Below are 19,888 nucleotides of genomic sequence, written 5' to 3'. Positions count from 1 at the left end.
TCTTTGCCAATAGAGAGGATTGTAAAAAGCTCGACATTTAACAAAGTGAGATTCACTATTTCATTCCACAAAAAGCTTTCCAGTGTTTCCTTGTTGAGCGCTTTGCTCACATAACCTTTCTGCCCCCTTTCTGAGCCATCCATGTCTTTTAAAAGCAATTAAAAATGCTTTTTAAAAAGGCTTTTAAAAAGACTCTGTAGATTCTAAATAACCCTTTAAAGATGGGGATACAGAAGAACAAACCATAAAGATCTGGTTTTTCAGTTAAAGATACTAACAGGTTAAAAAGTTTATTTCAGTAACATAAGGCAACAATTCAGTGAAAAGGAAGTAAAGACAAGCGTTTTTCCTGTGGCTTCCTGAGTGAGCAGCTGGGACCCTTTCATGGTGACACTTAGCCATCCTGTCCTGCTCATTGCCATCAGCTAAAATGTCAAACACATATTTCATGCAACAGTCTGTAAATTTCCAGCATTTCTTCAAAATCACAGTTCTTCACATTTTCACTGAATGCTCAATACTGGGCTATTTACATTTAAATTCTATAGGAAAAACTGCATTTGTTAGAATTTGAAAAGACCCTTTTATAAGTGAGCTATGAAGGATGAGATACTCCAGCCTCAGAGGCGGGAATATTAGGGATGTAACTCCTCAGCCCTTTCTGGTACCAAAACAATCTGCCCCAGTACTAAGCATGCCCTGAGACGAGTGAGCATCCTGAAAACCAAAACAAAAGGAAAATAATGTGAAGGCAAAAAGAAAACCATGATCATTACTGAAAGGCAAAAGAACATTCTTCCCAAAGGGGGAAAAAAAATTATGAGTAACTTTCTTTATAAAATGCCCTTCCTCAGCCTAGGACACCCCCCCCCCCCCCCCCCGGCAAATCTCAAATTAACCACAGGGACATTTGAAATTCATTTAGAGATTACTTTTTGTCCACAACTCTGATTCTATACAAGCCACAAACACTGTAGTCCTTATTCACCACCTGACAAATTCAGGCCTGACAGGTGGGGGGCGGGGTGGGGGCAGGTACTTGACACACTTGAAACTGGTAAGGAACAGTTCCTACAAGGTCCCCGATCCTTTCACATGACAGCCAGGGTCGGGGGTCACAGACAAGGCAGTGGCGGAGCAGGATTACAGAAGCATGTCGCACACACAGCAAAAGCAGCTTCAAGGATTTCCTTCTGGGGTGCACACGTGGTGCCACTGTTTTACTATGGCTTTTCTTTTAAGTGGCTTTTTGGCCTATGCTTGCTAAGCTTAATCTGTTCAACCTTTTCAATTTCTTAATGGAAAAAAGCAAGCACTCATCTCCCCAAACCCTTCCACTGCCGGAGCCTCACAGCCCCGAGAGACCCTGCCGAGACCCGCCTCCCAAGCCACGCAGAATGGAAAGCACCTCAGCGGCTCCAGGTACTGCAGCCTCATTCCCATGTCAGGCACCCCCTGGAGCCTGAGGAAAGCCAGCCCTGCTGGATGGATGCACATTTGGACAAAACATAGGAGTCAGTGCATCAAAAAATTATGCCCCGAAGGATCAACCTTGGATAACAACACTCCTATTAAATGAATATTTATAAAATGTCCAGCCCCAGCAGGACATGTGGCTAAACAAGTGCTCCTCTTAAATTGGCAAAGTGGAAGAGGGAAAAGGTATAGACTGGGCCTTGAAAGCAACTCAGGAAAGCATCACAGAGATGGCCCTTGGTCAGTGACCGCTTGTGGGAAGGACAGAGTCCCCAGCTCGGCACAGGTTCCCACACTGGGGGCTGGGGCCTCTGCGGTAACTGCCTTCTAATACCTATGGTTCAGTCCTGAGGTCTGACAAAACCGAGCCGTCCACTGACAAAACAAATGGTCTTGGGCTTAAATTGGGAATGTCATTTGTCTCATTAACTTACAGTACCTTTCTACATCGTTCATGATCCTAAGGGGATTGAAGTGGTTTGTTGGCTTTTATCCTTAAGGTCATATAAAATGACTTACGTGTGCAGTGGTAGTACCCACATGTGCTTAAGTGCCAGGAAACTGGCATTTTCAAGTGTCAAAAAGGCCATGCATCGCTACCCCCAGCATAACCATTGGGGTGCTTGGCCCTGAGGAGTGTTAGCCCACTAAGCTCTCTGAATGTGTGCTCTTTAGCAATCACCGACTCACACGCATCCCTGTGACGCCAGGAGAAACCGTGTCACATGGAGTGTCCTGCTGGGCATATACTCAGAGCTCATCCAGAAGGTTAAAACACAAAGAGCTTGTAGGTGCACACCCAAGCAGAGGGAAATGTCCAATCTGGGAACTTCTCCTTCAGAGCATCCAGCTGGGAGGATTTCTTATCTTTCCCAGAAAGGTAGTGGGCGGCAATGGCCACGGTGACCATTCCTTCAGGCCGTTCTTCCAAGACCTGGTAGAGAAAAATTAGTTTAGTTCTCCAGCTCTATGAAGGCAGAATAATGATCCCAGATGCCACCGCGGAGCCTGACCAGTCACGGCAGCAAAGCTGGGAAATTCTCACCTGTACTTCAATCCAGAACTGCCATGCAGAGGCCCGGAGCCCGTGGGAGTAAAATACGAAGTAGTCCCCGCCTTTACTTGTGACTGGGGTGCCATTGCCAAGAGACCACTGAGAAAGTGTTGACCCTTTGTGGGTTCGAACGTAGAAGGACATGTGGCTTGGTCCTATAAGGAGAGGAAGAGGCGTTACCTCACCACCAAGCCAGGCTAGGAAGGACTCGCCTCCTGTCTCCCTGAAGATCCTCCTACTACAGCCCCGTATTATCAATTCCACTCCTGGTATCAATGAGGCCCAACAGGAAAAGGCCAAGAATTTACAGTGATATAAGAACCTAGTGCACATGAGTCTATCAGAAATCTAGGGAATAGGCTTCATATAACCAAAAAAACTTCAAAAACTATACCAAGGGAATAGACAGGATTGCAATATACCCACACACAATACGAAAGTGGTAGGAGACTGGGATGTCGTAGGCACTCAACATTGAAACACTGACCGGGAGAGAAGAATGCGGAGTGAGCAGACTTGTAGAGGCTTGTGAAGCCAAGGCCACGAAAAACTGAGATAGTCAAAGGTTACATACATCATCAAAACAAAAATATAGACCTTCCTAAATGCCAGAAAATATATTTTTTTAAAGAGCGAAGAAGACCTTCCCTACAAAAAAGGAATATAGCAAATAAAGCACCAAACTGAGGACAAATGCATCAGTCATAAAAATAAATGTGAAGAGACCTAATCAGCAACTAAAAGGAAAAAAATTTCAAGTTGGCTTAAAATCCAGACCCAATCATCTACCATATTCAACAAACAAACTTAGGTTCAGAAAGGATAAAAATAACAACATGAACAAAGGTACTTCAGGCAAGTGAACAGTTTATAAAAGAACTCTTTCGGGGAGCCTGGGGGCCTCAGTGGTTGAGCATCTGCCTTTGGCTTAGGTCATGATCTCTGGGTCCTGGGGTCAAGTCCCATAGCGGGCTCCCTGCTCCTCCCTCTCCCTCTGCCTGCTGCGCCCCCTGCTCGATATCTGTAAATAAAATCTTTAAAGAAAAATCATCTCAGAAAAAAAAAATTAAACAGGATTCAAAACAAATGCATTACATTGTAAAAAGGCACTTTTTATTTGTTTTTAAGATTTTATTTATTCATGAGAGACAGAGAGAGAGAGAGAGAGAGGTGCACAGACACACAGGCAGAAGAAGCAGGCTCGATGCAGGGAGCCCGATGCAGGACTCGATCCCAGGTCTCCAGGATTAGGCCCTGGCCCGAAGGCTGCACTAAACCGCTGAGCCACCCAGGCTGCCCAAAAGGCACTTTTTAATACTAAAAGCTTTAATTCAGAATGATACAAAATTGTGAATTCTGTGCATCAAGTGACAGCAACTGCCTGATGAAGCAAAACTACAGGAGATGCAAAAAGATATGCAGACAGACACTGGTAAGTCCATTGTCACATGAAACATCAGTTGAACAAGAAGGATTTAAACGTGAAAACTAATGGTCAGTGAAGTAGATCATGGGGATAAATATACCTAAGTTTAGAAGATAAATTCTGCATTATCAGCATGCAGAATAAGCAAAAATCATTCATAAAATAGTAGCTTATAAAGAAAATATCGGTTCTATAAAGTTGAAATATTACAAGTAACACCATTAATTCAGTAAACCTTAAATTGTCAATAACAAAACAAAATGGTCTTCTACGTGCAGATTTTAAAAACCAATTTAAAAGACTTGGGTGGGAGGGGGCGCAGCCCAGGTGGCTCAGAGGTTTAGTGCCTCCTTCAGCCCAGGGCCAGATCCTGGAGACCCGGGATTGAGTCCCATGTTGGGCTCCCTGTATGGAGTCTGCTTCTCCCTCTGCCTGTGTCTCTGCCTCTCTCTCAGTCTGTGTCTCTCATGAATAAATAAATAAAATCTTTAAAAAATAAAAAAATAAAAGACTCTGGGGTGGCTCAAACTCTTGGTTTCTGCTTGGGTCATGGTCTTGTGGGACCAAGCTCGGGTTGGGCTCCCTGCTCAGCGGGGAGTGTACATGGATTCTCTCCCTCTATTTCTCCCACCACTTGCACATGCTCTTTCTCTACATCCTTAAAAATAAATAAACATATAAAAGACTCAGGTTAAGAAATCCAAACAAAAATTACAGATGGCTCAGGGGTTAAGTGTCTGCCTTTGGCTCAGGGTATGATCCCGGGGCCCTGGGATCAAGTCCCACATCGGGCTCCCCACAGGGAGCCTGCTTCTTCCTCTGCCTATATCTCTCTGTGTCTCTCAGGAATAAATAAATCTTTTTAAAAAAGGTTTTTTTGTAAATAATGAAAATATTACATATCAAACTACTCAGTACATGTAAAAGCAGTGATAAGAGGAAAATCCAATAAATAAAACAATAAATGTTTTTTCAGTAAAATAAAAGTACAACAGAAAAACAATGAAGGAAATAATACAGGTAAAGAGGAATCAAAAGAGAATAAGGACTAAACAGACCTAACTTAATTTTACAAAAAAGAACAGATTTTTTTTACTAACTACTACTAGCTAACTTGGTTAATTAAGTAAAAGGCAGAGGTAAGGAGAATGGAGTAAAGTACAAAAAGAATAAAAATAAACAGAAGAGATGTTTAAAATCACATGTGGCTACTTTGGCAGACCTCTATGCTATTAAATTGGAGGACCCAGATGAAATGGATACTTTATAAGGAAAATGGATGACTAAAACTGTGCGAGACAGGCATACATCTTAAGCAGACTGATTTCCCATGAAAAAAACTACCCCCGCAGAAAAAGCATGATGCCTAGATGGTTTCAGAGAGGAATGCAAGCCAACTTTTCAACTAGATCGTTCAAATGCTTCCAAGGCATTAGAAATTAAGGAACACTTACCATTTCATGATGTCTATGTATTTATCATATGTAACACATACCTAATCCTGATTAAAGGGGGCCCAACAAAAATAAAGATGGTAACTGGGTAACGGACATGAAGGAGGGTAGATGATGTGATGAGCACAGGTGTTCTATCAGATGGATGAGTCACTGACCTCTACCTCTGAAACCAGTATTACATGTTAATTGATTGAATTTAAATAATAAACATGGACCTATCACTTGTGAGTATTAACACAAAATTGCTAAACATTAGCAAACAAAATCCAATATCATGCAAAGAAAAAAAGCCATGGCCTTAGTGGAATACACAATATTAAAAGATCCAAGGAAGAAAAATTCTATGATTCCCCTTTATAAGATGCTGCGAGAGGCCTTTCCCCAAATTAAAGCCCATTCCTTATAAAAACACTCAAGAAATGACCACTGATAAACATCTTTGCCTATCATGTCACCAGGTCTGTACCTCAGGCCTAAGGCTCATCCCTCACATGCTGGGCAACACTAGAGATCTGTGCTCTACCTAAAGCAAGGATGCCCGCTCATGCCCCACATGGCCCCACCCACCCCACACCACGTGGGCTGCATCAGCCACCAAAGACACGCCAATTACAGACCTAAGAACAGGTAAAGAAGAAGGAAGACCGTATTTGCAGGTGATACACAATAGTCAACAAGTTATACTTGAGGTCTGTTTTTGTATGGCGCTCTCTTAAATATGTGGTAACTGATACACAAACAGACAACCCACACATACACAAATATTTTTTTTCCCCTGATTTCTTGACAGTTGTAACCAAAAAACACAGGGCAGTAGATATGTAACTTGACTGCCAGGAACCTGAATTTTATTGGAATTCTCTAAATTGTGCATAAAGGATAAAAGTTTAGATTTTTCAGTGCTTCCTTTTTACAAGGTGGTGATTAAAGAAAAATCAGAAATAATTGGCATTGGTGGTTGGTGTAAAACAAATTTATTTCCAATTCAATTTTAAAAGCCTAGAGAAAACAAAGTATACATCTTCAAAAGTGCCAGTTGAGGCACTTAATTCCCTGTAGCTGTTTCATTCTGTTAGTTAACTACCAAATTTTACTGTTTCACAACTACTGTTTTGTGTCCTCCAGCTTTCCTTACTAGATTTTCAAGTCCTTTCTTTCTGTGTTAAACTGAACTATGCCTTAGCATGATAGATATAATTATTTTCTGTTTACAGTAAATATAATGATGGCCACAGTCACCAAAAAATACAAACACCAAACAAGCTACTTTTCAAAAAGGAAGTTCAGTAAAAAGTGGGCAAAGTTGAGGTATATACAAATAATTTTGACAAAGATGCCAAAGCAGTTCAATAGGGTAAGTAAATGTTTTCAACAGATAATGCTAGAACAACTGGATATCCATGATGAAAAAAAAGAACCTTGACCTCTCTTGCACACCACAAAAATTCAAGGTATATCATAGGCCTAAACATAACAGCTAAAGCTATGAAGCTTCTAGAAGGAAACAGGAGAGTCTATCTTTGTGACCTCTAGGTAGACAAGATTTTTTAAGAAGGGCACATAAAGTACTAATTCTCAAGAAAAACCTGATAAATTGGAATTCATAAAAATTGAAGACTTCTGCACATCAAATGACCATTTGAGAAAATGAATGGACGAGAAAATGAATGGACAAGAAAATCTGGGTATCTGATACACAGAGATCCGATAATGGTCTGTGACCTAGAACATACCCACTCCTGCAGGTCAATAAACTCAATGTTTAAAAGGGAAAAAGAAATGAAACAAAGCAAGATACCTGAATATCTTCCAACACGCACTTGGAAGAGTGTCCACATCATTATCAGGGAAATGCAAGAGCTACTGCTACATGCCCCCACAGAAATGGCATGAGGGAAAGGAGAGCAAATGCGGGCGAGACTGTAGAACAATTGGAATTCTCAGACTCCAAATGTGAATACTTCAGAACTGAGCTCAATCCCAAAATCATTATGTTTAATGACCCAGAATATTACATACTGGAAAATACCATTTATATAAAGCTCAAGGAATGATACAAAGTGAACAGTAGCAGGAACTTCTAAAAGTGAACTTCTTGTGGTAGAGTTCTCCAGAGAAATAGAACCAATCCTCAACGTGATGTTAGCAAACCAAATCCAACAATGCATAAAAGAATTCTGTATTACAACCAGGTGGGATTTATTCCATGGATGTAGGGTTGGTTCAGCCTCTGAACATCAGTTAATGTAATCCATCACTGTTATCAATAGGCTGATGAAGAAAAAGCACATGGTCATGTTAGCAAAGAGAAAAGCATGTGACAAGATCCAAAGCCTATTCACACTTAGAGCTCAGCAAACTAAAAATAGAGGGGAATTTACTCAACCTGAAAAAGAGCATCTACAGAAAAGCTACAACTGGGGTGCCTGGGTGGCTCAGTTGGTTAAGCATGTGCCTTCGGCTCAGGTCATGATCTCAGGGTCCTGGGATTGAACCCCATGTTGGGCTGGCTCTCTCCTGTTCCCTCTGCTTGTGTGAGTTCTCTCTCTTTCTCTGTCAAACAAATAAAATCTTTTTAAAAAAGTCCACAGCTAATACAATACTTGGTAAAAATGTAGCTTTCCCCCACTAAGACTGAGAACAGGACAATGGTTTCCACTCTTACTATTCCTCAGCACTCATTCACAATACTAGAAGTCCTAGCTAATACAGTAAGACAAGAAAAGGTAACAAAAGATGAGGAAATATTGGGAAGGAAGAAATAAAACTATCTTTGTTTGCAGACAACATGATCATCTATGTAGAAAATCCCAAAGAAATAACAAAAAAACTACTGGAACTAACAAACAGCTATGGCAAGGTTGGAGGATACAAAGTTAATAAAAAAGATCAACTGTTTTCCCATATACCATGAAAGAAATATACTATTTACATTAGTATCCCCAAAAATGAAATACTTAGATGCAGATCTAGGAAAAGCTGTACACAATCTATATGAGGAAAACCACAAAACACAATTCTGATGAAAGAAAAGATAACAAATAAATGGAGAGACATTCCATGTCACAGATGGGAAAAAATAATTAAGATGTCATTTTTTCCACCTTGATCTATAGGTTTCAGTGCAATTCCAGTCAGAACCCCAGAAAGTTCTACAGTGGATCTCGACAAACTGTTAAATGGAAAAACAAAAGACAATCAATATGCTGAAGAATAAAGTTGGAGAGAACTGATACTACCCACCTTTAATACTTGGTCAAGAGTGTACCACAATGGTAAAGTAGAGAAACCGGTAAGGAAAACAGAACTGAGAGCCCATAAATAGACCCACACAAATACAGCCAACTGATCTCAAATAGTCTTAAACAAACGCTACTGGAACAACTGGAAATCCACGTGCAAAGAAAGAAAAAAATCCTTCACAGAGGCCTTACACCTCTCACAAAAATTAACTCAAAATGTATCTCTCATAGATCTAAATATAAAATACAAAATTAAACTTGTAGAAGATAACCATCAGAGAAAATCCAGAGACTCTGAGTCTGGTGATAACTTTTAGACACAACACCAAATTCATGACCCATGAAAGAAAAGCTGATAACATTGGACTTCGTTGAATTTAAAAACTTATACTCTGTGGAAAACTGTCGAGAGAATGAAAAGACGACCTGGACTGGGAGAAAATATTTGCAAATCACTTATCTGATATAAATATCCACAGGCACAAAGAACTCTTAAAATGTCAACAGAAAACAACCCAATTAATAGACACCACACCGGAGGCGACACACAGAGGGCACGTAACCGACGAGGAGGTGCTCCAGGAGCACCCTAGGTAACTAGGGCACTGCAAATGGAAACAAAAGTAAGACATGGCTCTGTATCTTGCAGAAGGGCTAATATCCCAGACACCAACAGCACCCAACACTACTGAGAATACAGAATGGTGCAGCCACCCTGCAAGAGTCTGGCTGTTTCTTACAAAGGTAAACATAGGCTAACCATACAACCTAGCAGTTGTACTCCTAGGTTTTATCCAGGTGAGGTGAAAACATGTCAAGAAGAAAACCTGCAAACAGATGTTTTATGGCAGCTTTATTCACAGCTGCCACAAACTGGAAGCAAGCAAGCAATCTGTCCTTTGGCAGGGGAGGGGATAAACCTTGGTGTGTCCGTAACGCTATTCAGCAGCAAAAGCAGCAAGAGCTATTTGAGCCCCCAAGGACCCGAAGGTTCAGAAATGCAGATCGCTACCAGTCTGAAAAGGGCTCCAGACTATATGACTGCAGCTTCAGAATATCCTGGGGAAGACAAAACAGTAGAAATAGTAACAAAGGTCGCTGCTTGCCAGTGGGAGTGCGGAGGAGGGACAAATGGGGGAGCACGGGGATTCTGGGGCAGGGAGCATACTGTGTGTGCTGCAGGGTACATGACACTACACAGTAGTCAAACCCACAGAAGTCTGCAACACCAGCACCAAACCGGGCCTTGATGTGAGCCAGGAACATGGGCTACCACTGGCTCATCCATCTTAAGAACAAGTGCACACTCTAAGGCAAGGTGTTAATAAGGCAGCAGGTGGAGGGGAGCTCTGTTTTCTGTTCAATTTTTCTGTAAACCTAACACCACTCTAAAAAAAATAGTCTAATAAATTTTCTTCAATAAATCTTAATGAGCTTCAAGTGCTCCTAATTAGAAGCACTAGGTTCTTCCTATGTTGCTAATCACCATCATTTAAGGAATGAATACATGCTTATTAAGAATTTTAAGAAATGGGGGCCCCTGGTTGGCTCAGTCGGTGAAGCATCTGCCTTTAGCACAGGTCATGATCTCGGGGTCCTGGGATGGAGCTCCACATTGGGCTCCCTATTTAGCGGGGAGTCTGCTTCTCCCTCTCCCTCTGCTGCTCCCATCCCCCACTTGTGCTCACCCTCAAATAATTAAAACCTTTAAAAAATAAAGTTTAAAGAATTTTAAGAAGTGAAGGAGAGAAGAGAAAACTGTCCTATGACTTACCTGTTGCTTCAAACGTCAGCTTTACAGAATCCCAGGGTGTCTGTTCCTTGGACACAAGTCTGAAATGAGCAGGATCTCCTGGAGAAACTTCAGGAGCAGGAAGATACCAATTTTTCCTATTTGGAAAGGTAGCTTCAATATTTAGGGTGCTTAAGAAGTTGACCGCTATCTCTGAGTCATGGAAATGGTCCAAATACAACTCACATTTTGGGGTATGAAAATAATCTCTGATGGACAAGAGAAATTATGCTAGGTACTCTTAAAGCCCGTTACCATAGAATGTAACCTTCCCAGATTTAGGAACAAAGGATCCTATGTGATCTTGAGGCCACCACCCAGCCTCTTCCTTCTTATCCAGCCCTTTACTACCACACCACGAAAACATCCCAGAAATGAAACAATTTGAAACTGATGCTGAACTGCTATTAGAGCAGCTGAAGAGGCAGCCTTTCCAATCACTCAGGTTTCTAGAGGGAAGACTTCCTAAATTTGAAAAAGCAACAGTAAACTTCTGAGTGCTTAATCCCACTAAAGGAGGGGAACTCCTGTAGTGAAGGAAAACCTGGCCTACACAGCACTGGGCTTGTGTGTGAACCAGTATGAATAGCGGAGCACTCCCTCGGTGACAGGACCTGACAACAGACGAACCTGATGAGGAAGTGCACCGGGAGGTACCACGGGAAACCACAGAGCGGTGCATCCTCCTCACAGTGAGCTCGAATGGTGTCGTTGATCTCAGGAACATGAGGGGTTATGTGAGACATTCCAGTGTAATCAAACCCATTGATCCATATTCCAGAGTCCCGTTTAATGACGTTTCCGTCCAGGTCATGAAATGTTCTAGTCATGTGCTGTGAAGGACAGACTAATGAGAAAGCTGCTACTCCAACTCCTTTGCCCACATCGCCTCCAGATGAACAACAATGAGTAAATGTGACAATACCAAGAACCTGTGTGGCAACAGAAACCCTCACCCACTGCGGAGGGGAGGGGGAGGTTTCAGGGGAAGGGGTGGGCACAGCCACCTTGGGAAACTGAGGCCGTCAAGCAGCCATTCCGTTCCGTGTGCCTTAGAGAAACCTGGTGCAAGGTACAAGAGTACTGACTCTGCACCATCCACATTAGCCAAAACTGCAAGCCACCCAAATACCCACCAACAGTAGAGGGGCAAGTGAACAGGGGCGTCACCCCACAGAGGTCAACTGAACCACAGGGATGCAAATCAACGTGGAAGCTTCTCGCGTGCTGCTGGGTAAAACGTAGCAAGTCACAAAGGAGTATTTGTTAGGTATGGCTTTATCTGTAACAAGTTCAAAAAGGGCAAACTGCACCTTCCTGTTCAGGGATCCTGACGTGGTGAAGGTACGTGGTGAAGAAAAGGTAACAACCCTAAATGTCAAGACCAGGAGGACTTCTCTGGGGAGGGGGAGGCGGGGCAGGATCAAGAAGGGGACACTCGGGTCCTACAGGTACTGCTTATGTTGTTTTAAGCCCAACAGTGGATATACAAAGTTTTTATTATTTCTCACAAATACATTTATATAGTTAAATCTCATGAAGACTCTTCTGAAAACCTATTTTAGATTTAGAAGACATGAGCATTATAATGAAGCCTCGATTTACATGAAGGCTGGAAACAAATATGTCCTGAAATGAACACACCCACTCTTCCCTCTCAGTGTACTCTGAAGCTAACTCCATGCAGAGACGGAGTCTAAACTCACCACTAGATGACAGACGTGGGCCTGATGACTCTGCAAAGCACCACACTCCACCTAGACCAGCTTCCTTAATGGCAGAAACCAGCCCGAAGAATATGGCACAGAACAGGGAGGGGTGTGGAGGGCAGGGGCAGGTGAACCGGAGCCCGCAGGCTGCACAGCCCACAACCCGCCTGTCAACAGCCCGGCCGGCTCCTCCATGCAGGCGTGGCTGCATGGGCTCCACAGAGATGCGGCAGAGGCCATTAAGGCTGGTGGGGCCCCAAGTCTTTATTACCTGACCCTTTTTGGGAAAAGTTTGCCAACTTCTATCACTGGAGAACAAGAGAACCCCAAATAAATCAGAAAAGCAGTTTTTAAAAATAAAAATGTCCCTTTTCCTAACTAATTTAATTATAAAAATTCAATCTCCTAAAAATCAGCTCTTCTTCAAAGTTTTTGTAGTAAATTGTCAAGTTCGTCACACTGAGTGTATCTCTGTGTCCTCCAAGACTGTTACAGACAAGGAACAGTTGGCCCTTTGTCAGCATCTCCTCCCTCATCATTTACATTTGAGCGTTAGTATCATTTATTCAAATCCCTGAATACTTATCTGGATTATGACTTTTTTTTAAGATTTTTTTTTTTTTGTAAAGTAGGCTCTGCGCCCAATGCAGGGCTCAAACTCACGACCCTGAGACCAAGACTCCTGTGCCCTACCGACCGAGCTGTCCAGGTGACCCTGTTTGAAGTTGGCTTTTCTGTTTTGCAACCTCTAAGGCTGAGAATGACTAGAAATAAGGCAGCTTAGTTCTTTCCCTGCCTTCTATCACCGATTTCAGAAAGTTTGCCAAAAATCTAAAATCCACACAAGTTCTAAATCCTGTGCTACTAGTTTTCTAAGTTATATTTTCATCATGACATCCTACCTCAAAGGCTACCTGAGATCACCTGTACCAGCATTTTAAAATATCGATTTTGTTTTGCCCGTTGAACTCGTACTTTTACTTGGCCCACAGACGTTTTTACCATCTGTACTTCTGAAAGCTCATTACCCCAGAGCACATATTCGCATTTTTGTCATTTGAACAATAACCAATAAGCTGACATGTCTGGTTCAGGCTCCTGGGAAAAAGCATGTCTTGCTAGAAAGCAAGCCTCATGGGGGTCAGTCTCCTCACTGCCTTACAGGGAACAGCTGAGAACAACTAAATAAATAGGTCAATGGCAGGTACGTCTGCTGGTTTTCCTGTTGACTAGCAAAGCTCAGCAACCCAGGGCTTCCCCCTCCAGAACCACACGCGAAGCTGCTCTTACCTGAAGAAACACTCTCTTTGGCTTTGGACTGGCGGGATGAGAGCTATACGGGAAGAATGCGCCACTGCAGACCAGGAGGAAGGTGACCATACACACTGCAGTTAAAGTCAGCATGGTTTTTTTGGTGCTTTTGGCAAGGTAGATGAAGTTAATCTAAAACATGAGACACAGAAACAGAAAAATCACTGTGGGCATAGAGTTGTCTTTACTGCCTTTGCTCTGTAACAGGTGTCACCCAACCAGTCGCAAAGAGCACCTGCCAGCACGTGTGAGCATGTGAGCATGCTGCCACAGCAAACAGGCCCCACTTAGGCCTTTCTATCATGGGCTAGAGCCCAGATAAACAGGTGACCACCGGCTGGATGAGAGAAGACTCCGAGGTGGGGTCTTGGTTCAGTTGGCAAGGACACCAGGACAGAGACCCACCCCCACTCAAACCATGACTGCATTTTACTTTTGATTCTGTCAAGGCCCCTGCTAACCACTGCACGGTCGACACCAGTATCTACCAGACGTCATGACATCAGGCTTTTGTCAAAGAACCAGAGATAAGATTTTAAGCGTAAGCAAGCCTATTCCAACAAAGGTCAAGTCCCACTCCTCACAGTTGTGTGACGGGCCACAGCACCAGCCTGGTCTGAGCCTGCACTCCGATGTGCCTCCAGGACCCCACCTGTGGGCCTATCCCCCCTCAGTGCCAGGCAGCCACAGCCAATGCCGTCTGAAACAGCACATCTGATGTTGGGCAGGAACAGCAAGTGGCTCAGCCTCAAGGTGGACATCTAGCACGTCCTACAAACGCTTCTTCATGGTAATGAGATCACAGAAATAGAGGTTGTGGGCAACACACAACTCTCAGAATATGCCCACAGATCCCCAGGGGGTTTGCATGTCACCACACTGACCCAGTCCCAGCTCCCCTCATGCCTGCTCCCCCTTATCACTCACCCTCTAGGGTCGGTAAAGAGAGCATGAATGTGAACATATGTTCATGGAGATAAAAAGGAGAAATAAGGCACACATTTGTAACCTACCAGATGCTCTACTATATAAAATTAAGGACTTTATAGCCATTGTGTATTGATATCCCATCCAAGGTCATCTCCAGCAAAACGGTACTGGTCTTAGATCAATGGTCTTGTGTTTTTACACCAAGTGCACAGAAACAAGACAGCTAAGAAACAAATGGCTAAGGCAGTGAGTTCGCAAAACACAAATTATTACCTTGTCTGTCCCTCTCTGTCCTAACAGTCACAAAATTGTAAAATGTGGTTGCACAGAACAGTGTCAAATAGATCCCCAAGGACTGATTTCCCCTCACTGGAAGGCTGCCCAGTTTAGGTGTTGAGAGGCTTTCAGGTCAAAATAAGCCCTCCCTGTCACACGCTGTGGTTCCTGCCATCTCCACCCAGCTGCGACCCCATGTCCTACAGCCTGTGTGAGCTCCGTTTCCACATCCACATTCCCGCTTCAAAGCATGAGGCATGTCTGCTGCCCCTTCCATCATCTTCTCCAGGAGATCTGGTAATGGGGTGAATGAAACGTGTTCCCAAGGAAGGGCTGGGAGGCGAAGTGCTGTCTGGATTCCATCACCTTCAATTTCACTCTTATTTCCGTCTAAGATGTTATGTCACCCATCACTCCAGGTTCCCAAATGTGTGCAAAATAAAACGAAGAGAAACATGAGAAGGGTCCGTGCAGTGTCCGCGTGAGCTGTCCTGTTCCCGAGCATATCCCAATGTCACTGAGCTGTAGTCTTGGGGTTCATCGGTACAATCCTAGGACCTGCTAACCTGCCACCAGACAGGCATGAAACGGCTTCTGGACAAATGTACTTAATAAATTCCCAAGGGCCGAAAGAGAAGCTCTGTGAAATCTGCATTATGGTCTAATCCCCACCTGGGCTGGCTCATTCGTCAGCCCCTCCAACGCCACCCCAGAGTAACGGAGTGAAGGAGGCCCGCCCCTGGCAGCACAGCCGTTTCACGTTCTAATGAAAAATAAACGGTGTTTCAAAGTATTCCAAGAGGCACTCTCCAAAAGCTGTCGTAGTAAGATAAAATTCAAAAAGCAATATACTTTAATCCTCTTTCCATGGTTCCCAAGTTTCCATAGTGAAGTCTTCAGGGCTTATTCTGTCCTGTTACACATGGGATGGAACTGAAATGCCACACATTTTGGTCATCACTTCTGGGCACTGGCAGCTTTCACCCACTGACGGTGGGGACCCAGTCCAGGACTCCGCTGACTCTGGATACCAACCCCATCTACATGTGATGAAACCCATTTCTCACAGCAGTGAAACCCTCCACCGACATGCATGGAGAATTTCAAGGCTTAATGTTAAAACCAGAAGTAGTAAACACTAGAGGCAACAAAGAGCATTTTAGAATTTTCCATACCAATAAGGTATGCAATCCTGCAAATACCAGTAAGGACTGAATCGTTATATTAAAAGCAGAATGGCTGGAATGCTTGGACTTCGTCTGCTGATCACACACAAGTACATGCCCAAGAGCTGCTCACCGGAGTCGGACACACAGGTATGCACATGGCTGTCTGCTGCCTGTTTGAGGGACGTGCATGGATGCTGCTGACCACGCATGTGGTATCCTTACGTGCCGTCTCTAAATTCCAACCTCTACATCACGTGCCCTTTACCCTATGGCTATAGAAAGGCTCGCCATCATCTCTGTGGAGGAAAGAACTATAATAAAGGCACAAGTACTTTTTCTATTTAGTTGCCTTACTGCAGATCTTGGAGTGTATCTATATTCAGTAATTACTTAATTACTTCTTATTCTCAGGAATGCTAACAAAAAGAGCCGTAAAGACCGGCCTCCCCTAGAGGGTCTGGGTCCGATGACACCGTGCCGAGGGCGGAACTCTGCCTGGAGCTGCTCTAACACTGGGTCTAGTCTTCCCTCTGGAGTCCCAAGGAGGAGAAGCAGGGGTGGCACAGGGAGGACTCTCCCTGCACAGGCTGAGCACAGACAGAACAGAACGACCAGGCCTGTGACACTCATCCCAAGTGTCCGTCACCCACAAAGGCCCCAGGAATGAACCCTGCGGTGCTTGCGGCCAGGTAGTTAGCGGAGTGATGACAGGAAAAGCCTCATTAGATACAGTCTCCCTCCAGCAGCTCTAGGAGCACTAATAAAACTACCATGTTGGGCAGCCCCGTGACTCAGTGGTTTAGTGCTACCTTTAGCTCAGGGCGTGATCCTGGAGATCTGGGATCGAGTCCCACCCATCAGGCTCCCTGCGTGGAGCCTGCTTCTCCATCTGCCTGTGTCTCTTCCTCTTCCTCTCTCTCTCTCTCATGAATAAATAAAATATTTAAAAAAAATAAAACTACCATGTCTTTGCTAACATTTGCCTCTCACTGGAAGCTGAAAACACACTCTTGGGAGTCATTCTCAAAATCCACTGCCCAGCAAAATCTGGGCAAGTAAGAGCTGATTACTTGACTGGTATGCGCTCTACAAATTCACATCCAGGTACTCTGAAAGCCGTGAAGAGGTAAAACCAGAGGACTTGGAAGGACAAGGAAATAAAAAAAAAACAGAACAAGAACCATTTCACATCTTTTTACCAGTAAACCCACATTCTGCATACACGTTCCCCGTTCTGTATAGGTGTTTCTCAATAAAGTATTAGCAACGCTGTTTCACAGAATCTACTATAGCTAAACTCCTCACACAGGTGTGTGTGTGTGTATAAAATGAAAAAAAATTTTAAATGTTTTTCCTTACAAAATAAGAAGAGAGGATCATCGTACAACCAGCCAAAATGGAAGCCAGCACAACGTCAGGTGGGATTTCAGAACCACTCCTCCCAAGGATTGGTGTAAACATCTCGAACACTGCCCAGATGAGGTATAACGCGTAAAGATAAGGGATAAACATCCCCAAAAGGTAGAAGGCAATAAATTTTCCTTGGGCACCTAGGGAAAAAGAGAAAGAAAACACACATCTCTGAAATGCTACAGCGCGATACAGATTTGATAACACTGGCATCTATATGTGAGACAGAACACTTTCATTCAGGGGCAACGAAATACAAGTTAGAATGAAACAAAAAAAAATGTACGTGAGACATCACCATGTGTTCGCAAACATGAGAATGGCATGGGGCATGAGGCCTAGGATGAAAGTCTGTGTGATTTGAAAATTTAAAAGAACAAACAGCAACAGTCTTGAAAGCCTACACCAAGGGACCAGAAAAAGGAAACAGTCCCTGCAAGTCTTGTCGTAGACATTTTAAGGTATTTCCCCATTTGCATTAAACCCCAAAATGCCCTACCATGCTGCTTCAAGTCTTTGTGCACGCAAAGCTTTGTGAGCAAGGGAAAGGCCACCCAGACAGCGCTAATAAACGCCGAGCACAGTCCTCGAGACGTGAGAGCCACAAGAGAGACGCAGTGCACAAACAGCGAGGTGTCGAAGAACACTTCTCCCAGATACTGGTCACTGGCATTCTGAAAGAGAGAAAACCGTACCAGGAGTCTCGTTCGTGGGCCATCCACATAGCACTTCTATTGCACCATCGTCGCCATCACTCAGGAGAGCTACATTTTGCACTGAACTTGAAGTAAGCGCTAACAAAGTCTTTCCTCCTGTCGGGAGGGAAAGAATCCAGATTGCTGCACGGGAAAGGGGCATCTAATCATCCAGGGAAAAGACATCCTGACTTGAGCGCACTCCATGCTCTTCCTCCCCAGCCTAGAAGTCACCTTTGGAAACACTAAAATAGAAGAAAGGACTCTCCTAAAAACATTCGTCCCTGTAAGCTTTTCTATTAACACAACATCCAAAGACTTTCAAGGTGAGGAGAGAGGGGCCTGGGGAGGGTAGCTTGGCTCTGCAGCACCACCAGCAGCACGGCTGCAGAACTGCAGGCCCCCCGCAGCTGGATTCCTGCCGGCTTGCGGGCCTCCAGTATCCATGTTTCCATGAGAGGCACCTGCAGCCCCTGAGAACGTGCCGCCCCCTACTGCCTCGGCAGCAGGGGTTCTGCTCACACAAACATGAGAGTCATCATTTTGGGGCAGAAACCCCAAGCCAGAAGAGCCCAGGGCACGAGTGTTACTTCTAGAGCTCACAACAGTTTCAGTAGTGTGTTTCCACACCTGTCCGGGCTCCTGACACCACCACCCCCCCGGAAACAGAAGGCCACGGCTGTGGAACACTTTGTTCAACACAGTGCCAAGAGGCACAGTTTTTAAAAGTAATCAGAAAGAAACCAATTCTTAGGATCCTCTTTGAAGCCAAGAACCACTCAGGTGGTTAAAAACCCGGGTCTCAGCAGCGCCAATGGCACCTTAAACCCCCAAACCACAGCCAACGATCACACAGACCTTCTTGGAACCGGGTCCAAGCCCTGCCAGCCCTGCCCTCTGCCCCCATTCTGCACACTATCTCCATTCGCCCACTAACTGTCCTGCTCAGAAGAGGCTAATGGTGGCCGCCCTGATTCTCGGTGTCATGCTCTAGCCTCACGCTGGCCTCCTTGTCTAGTTCTTGTGCCATCAACCTCGTCTTCACCACACTGACCTTCTTCTTGACCATGACACAAATGCATCTCATGCTCTCCCACCTCTGACCACCCATCAACCTGCTCTCCATCTGTACCCCTGTACTCACACCTCAAAAACCCAATTCAATGTTATCGCTTCCTTCAGGAAGTCTTCCTGACTTCCACAGCCGTCCTGTGGTCCCACAGTGCTGTGAACACATCACTCTTTCAGCTCATCCCAATGTGCCATAATTGCTGGTCTCCCTACCTTCCTGGATGAAGCTGTGAGCCCCTCAGAGAAAGAGACCGGGTTCTTACGAATCTCTGTACCACCAGGCCTCAGCATGGTGCCAGGCCCACCCAGCACTCTAAGGATCTTCATGAAATGAAACACGTTATCCTTCCCCTCGTGCTTTCAGCCCCAAATTTTATGATCAGACAACTGAAATTAGTCAAAGTAACTGGAACTTCACAATGGGCATTTCTGTGTCCTGTCACCCTGCACACTAGCCACCACACCCCACGGTCTGGTAACACACCGCTGCATGTGAACTGGAGCCCCATGGCATAATCCTTTCAGAAACTGAAGCCACTAAGATTCAAGCATTAGCTCATCCCTAAACAGACAGCTAATGTCAGAGAACCCTCCTTCAGTGGGTTTTGTTAACAGGCAGCGTTCCTCAGAGCACATCCTCACACAAACTGAAATGGAGACCATGGTTCAGGCCCCAGAGATCCTATGGGAAAACGCTGGACCACCCTCTCCTGCGTCTCCACTCTAATCCCTAGCAGGGAGAACAGAAAACAGGTGTGTACTGGCTGTCTTGCAGATAAATAACAGAACTAAAAGCTTTTCCCTTTAACTCACTTAGAAAATCTTTAGAAACCACAGGTCACTCTCTTACCATAGTTTACCATGAGTCCC

General features: G+C 44.3%; 1 protein-coding gene across 2 annotated transcripts in view; it reads right to left on the bottom strand.

Moving 5' to 3' along the window:
- Positions 1 to 256: 256 nt before the first annotated feature.
- Positions 257 to 19,888, bottom strand: part of ERMP1 (endoplasmic reticulum metallopeptidase 1) — a 42,365-nt gene continuing 22,733 nt past the window's right edge. Inside the window, exons 9-15 of one of the 2 annotated variants that reach the window (XM_072761433.1) lie at positions 17,752 to 17,926; positions 17,202 to 17,392; positions 13,447 to 13,599; positions 11,078 to 11,280; positions 10,430 to 10,545; positions 2,522 to 2,685; positions 257 to 2,410 (exon numbers count right to left, since the gene is read on the bottom strand). In XM_072761433.1, coding sequence (XP_072617534.1) covers positions 2,246 to 2,410; positions 2,522 to 2,685; positions 10,430 to 10,545; positions 11,078 to 11,280; positions 13,447 to 13,599; positions 17,202 to 17,392; positions 17,752 to 17,926 — 1,167 coding nt within the window. In that variant the 3' untranslated portion in view covers positions 257 to 2,245. Of the gene's footprint in view, positions 2,411 to 2,521; positions 2,686 to 6,368; positions 7,685 to 10,429; positions 10,546 to 11,077; positions 11,281 to 13,446; positions 13,600 to 17,201; positions 17,393 to 17,751; positions 17,927 to 19,888 lie in introns of those variants that run through there. The other variant, XM_072761438.1, reaches the window with a different exon arrangement.

This window comes from Vulpes vulpes, chromosome 1, assembly GCF_048418805.1.
Source record: "Vulpes vulpes isolate BD-2025 chromosome 1, VulVul3, whole genome shotgun sequence".
In the NCBI taxonomy this organism is placed as follows: Eukaryota; Metazoa; Chordata; class Mammalia; order Carnivora; family Canidae; genus Vulpes; species Vulpes vulpes.
Note: the sequence above shows the minus strand (reverse complement) of the source record. Positions and strands in the feature narration are given on the sequence as shown.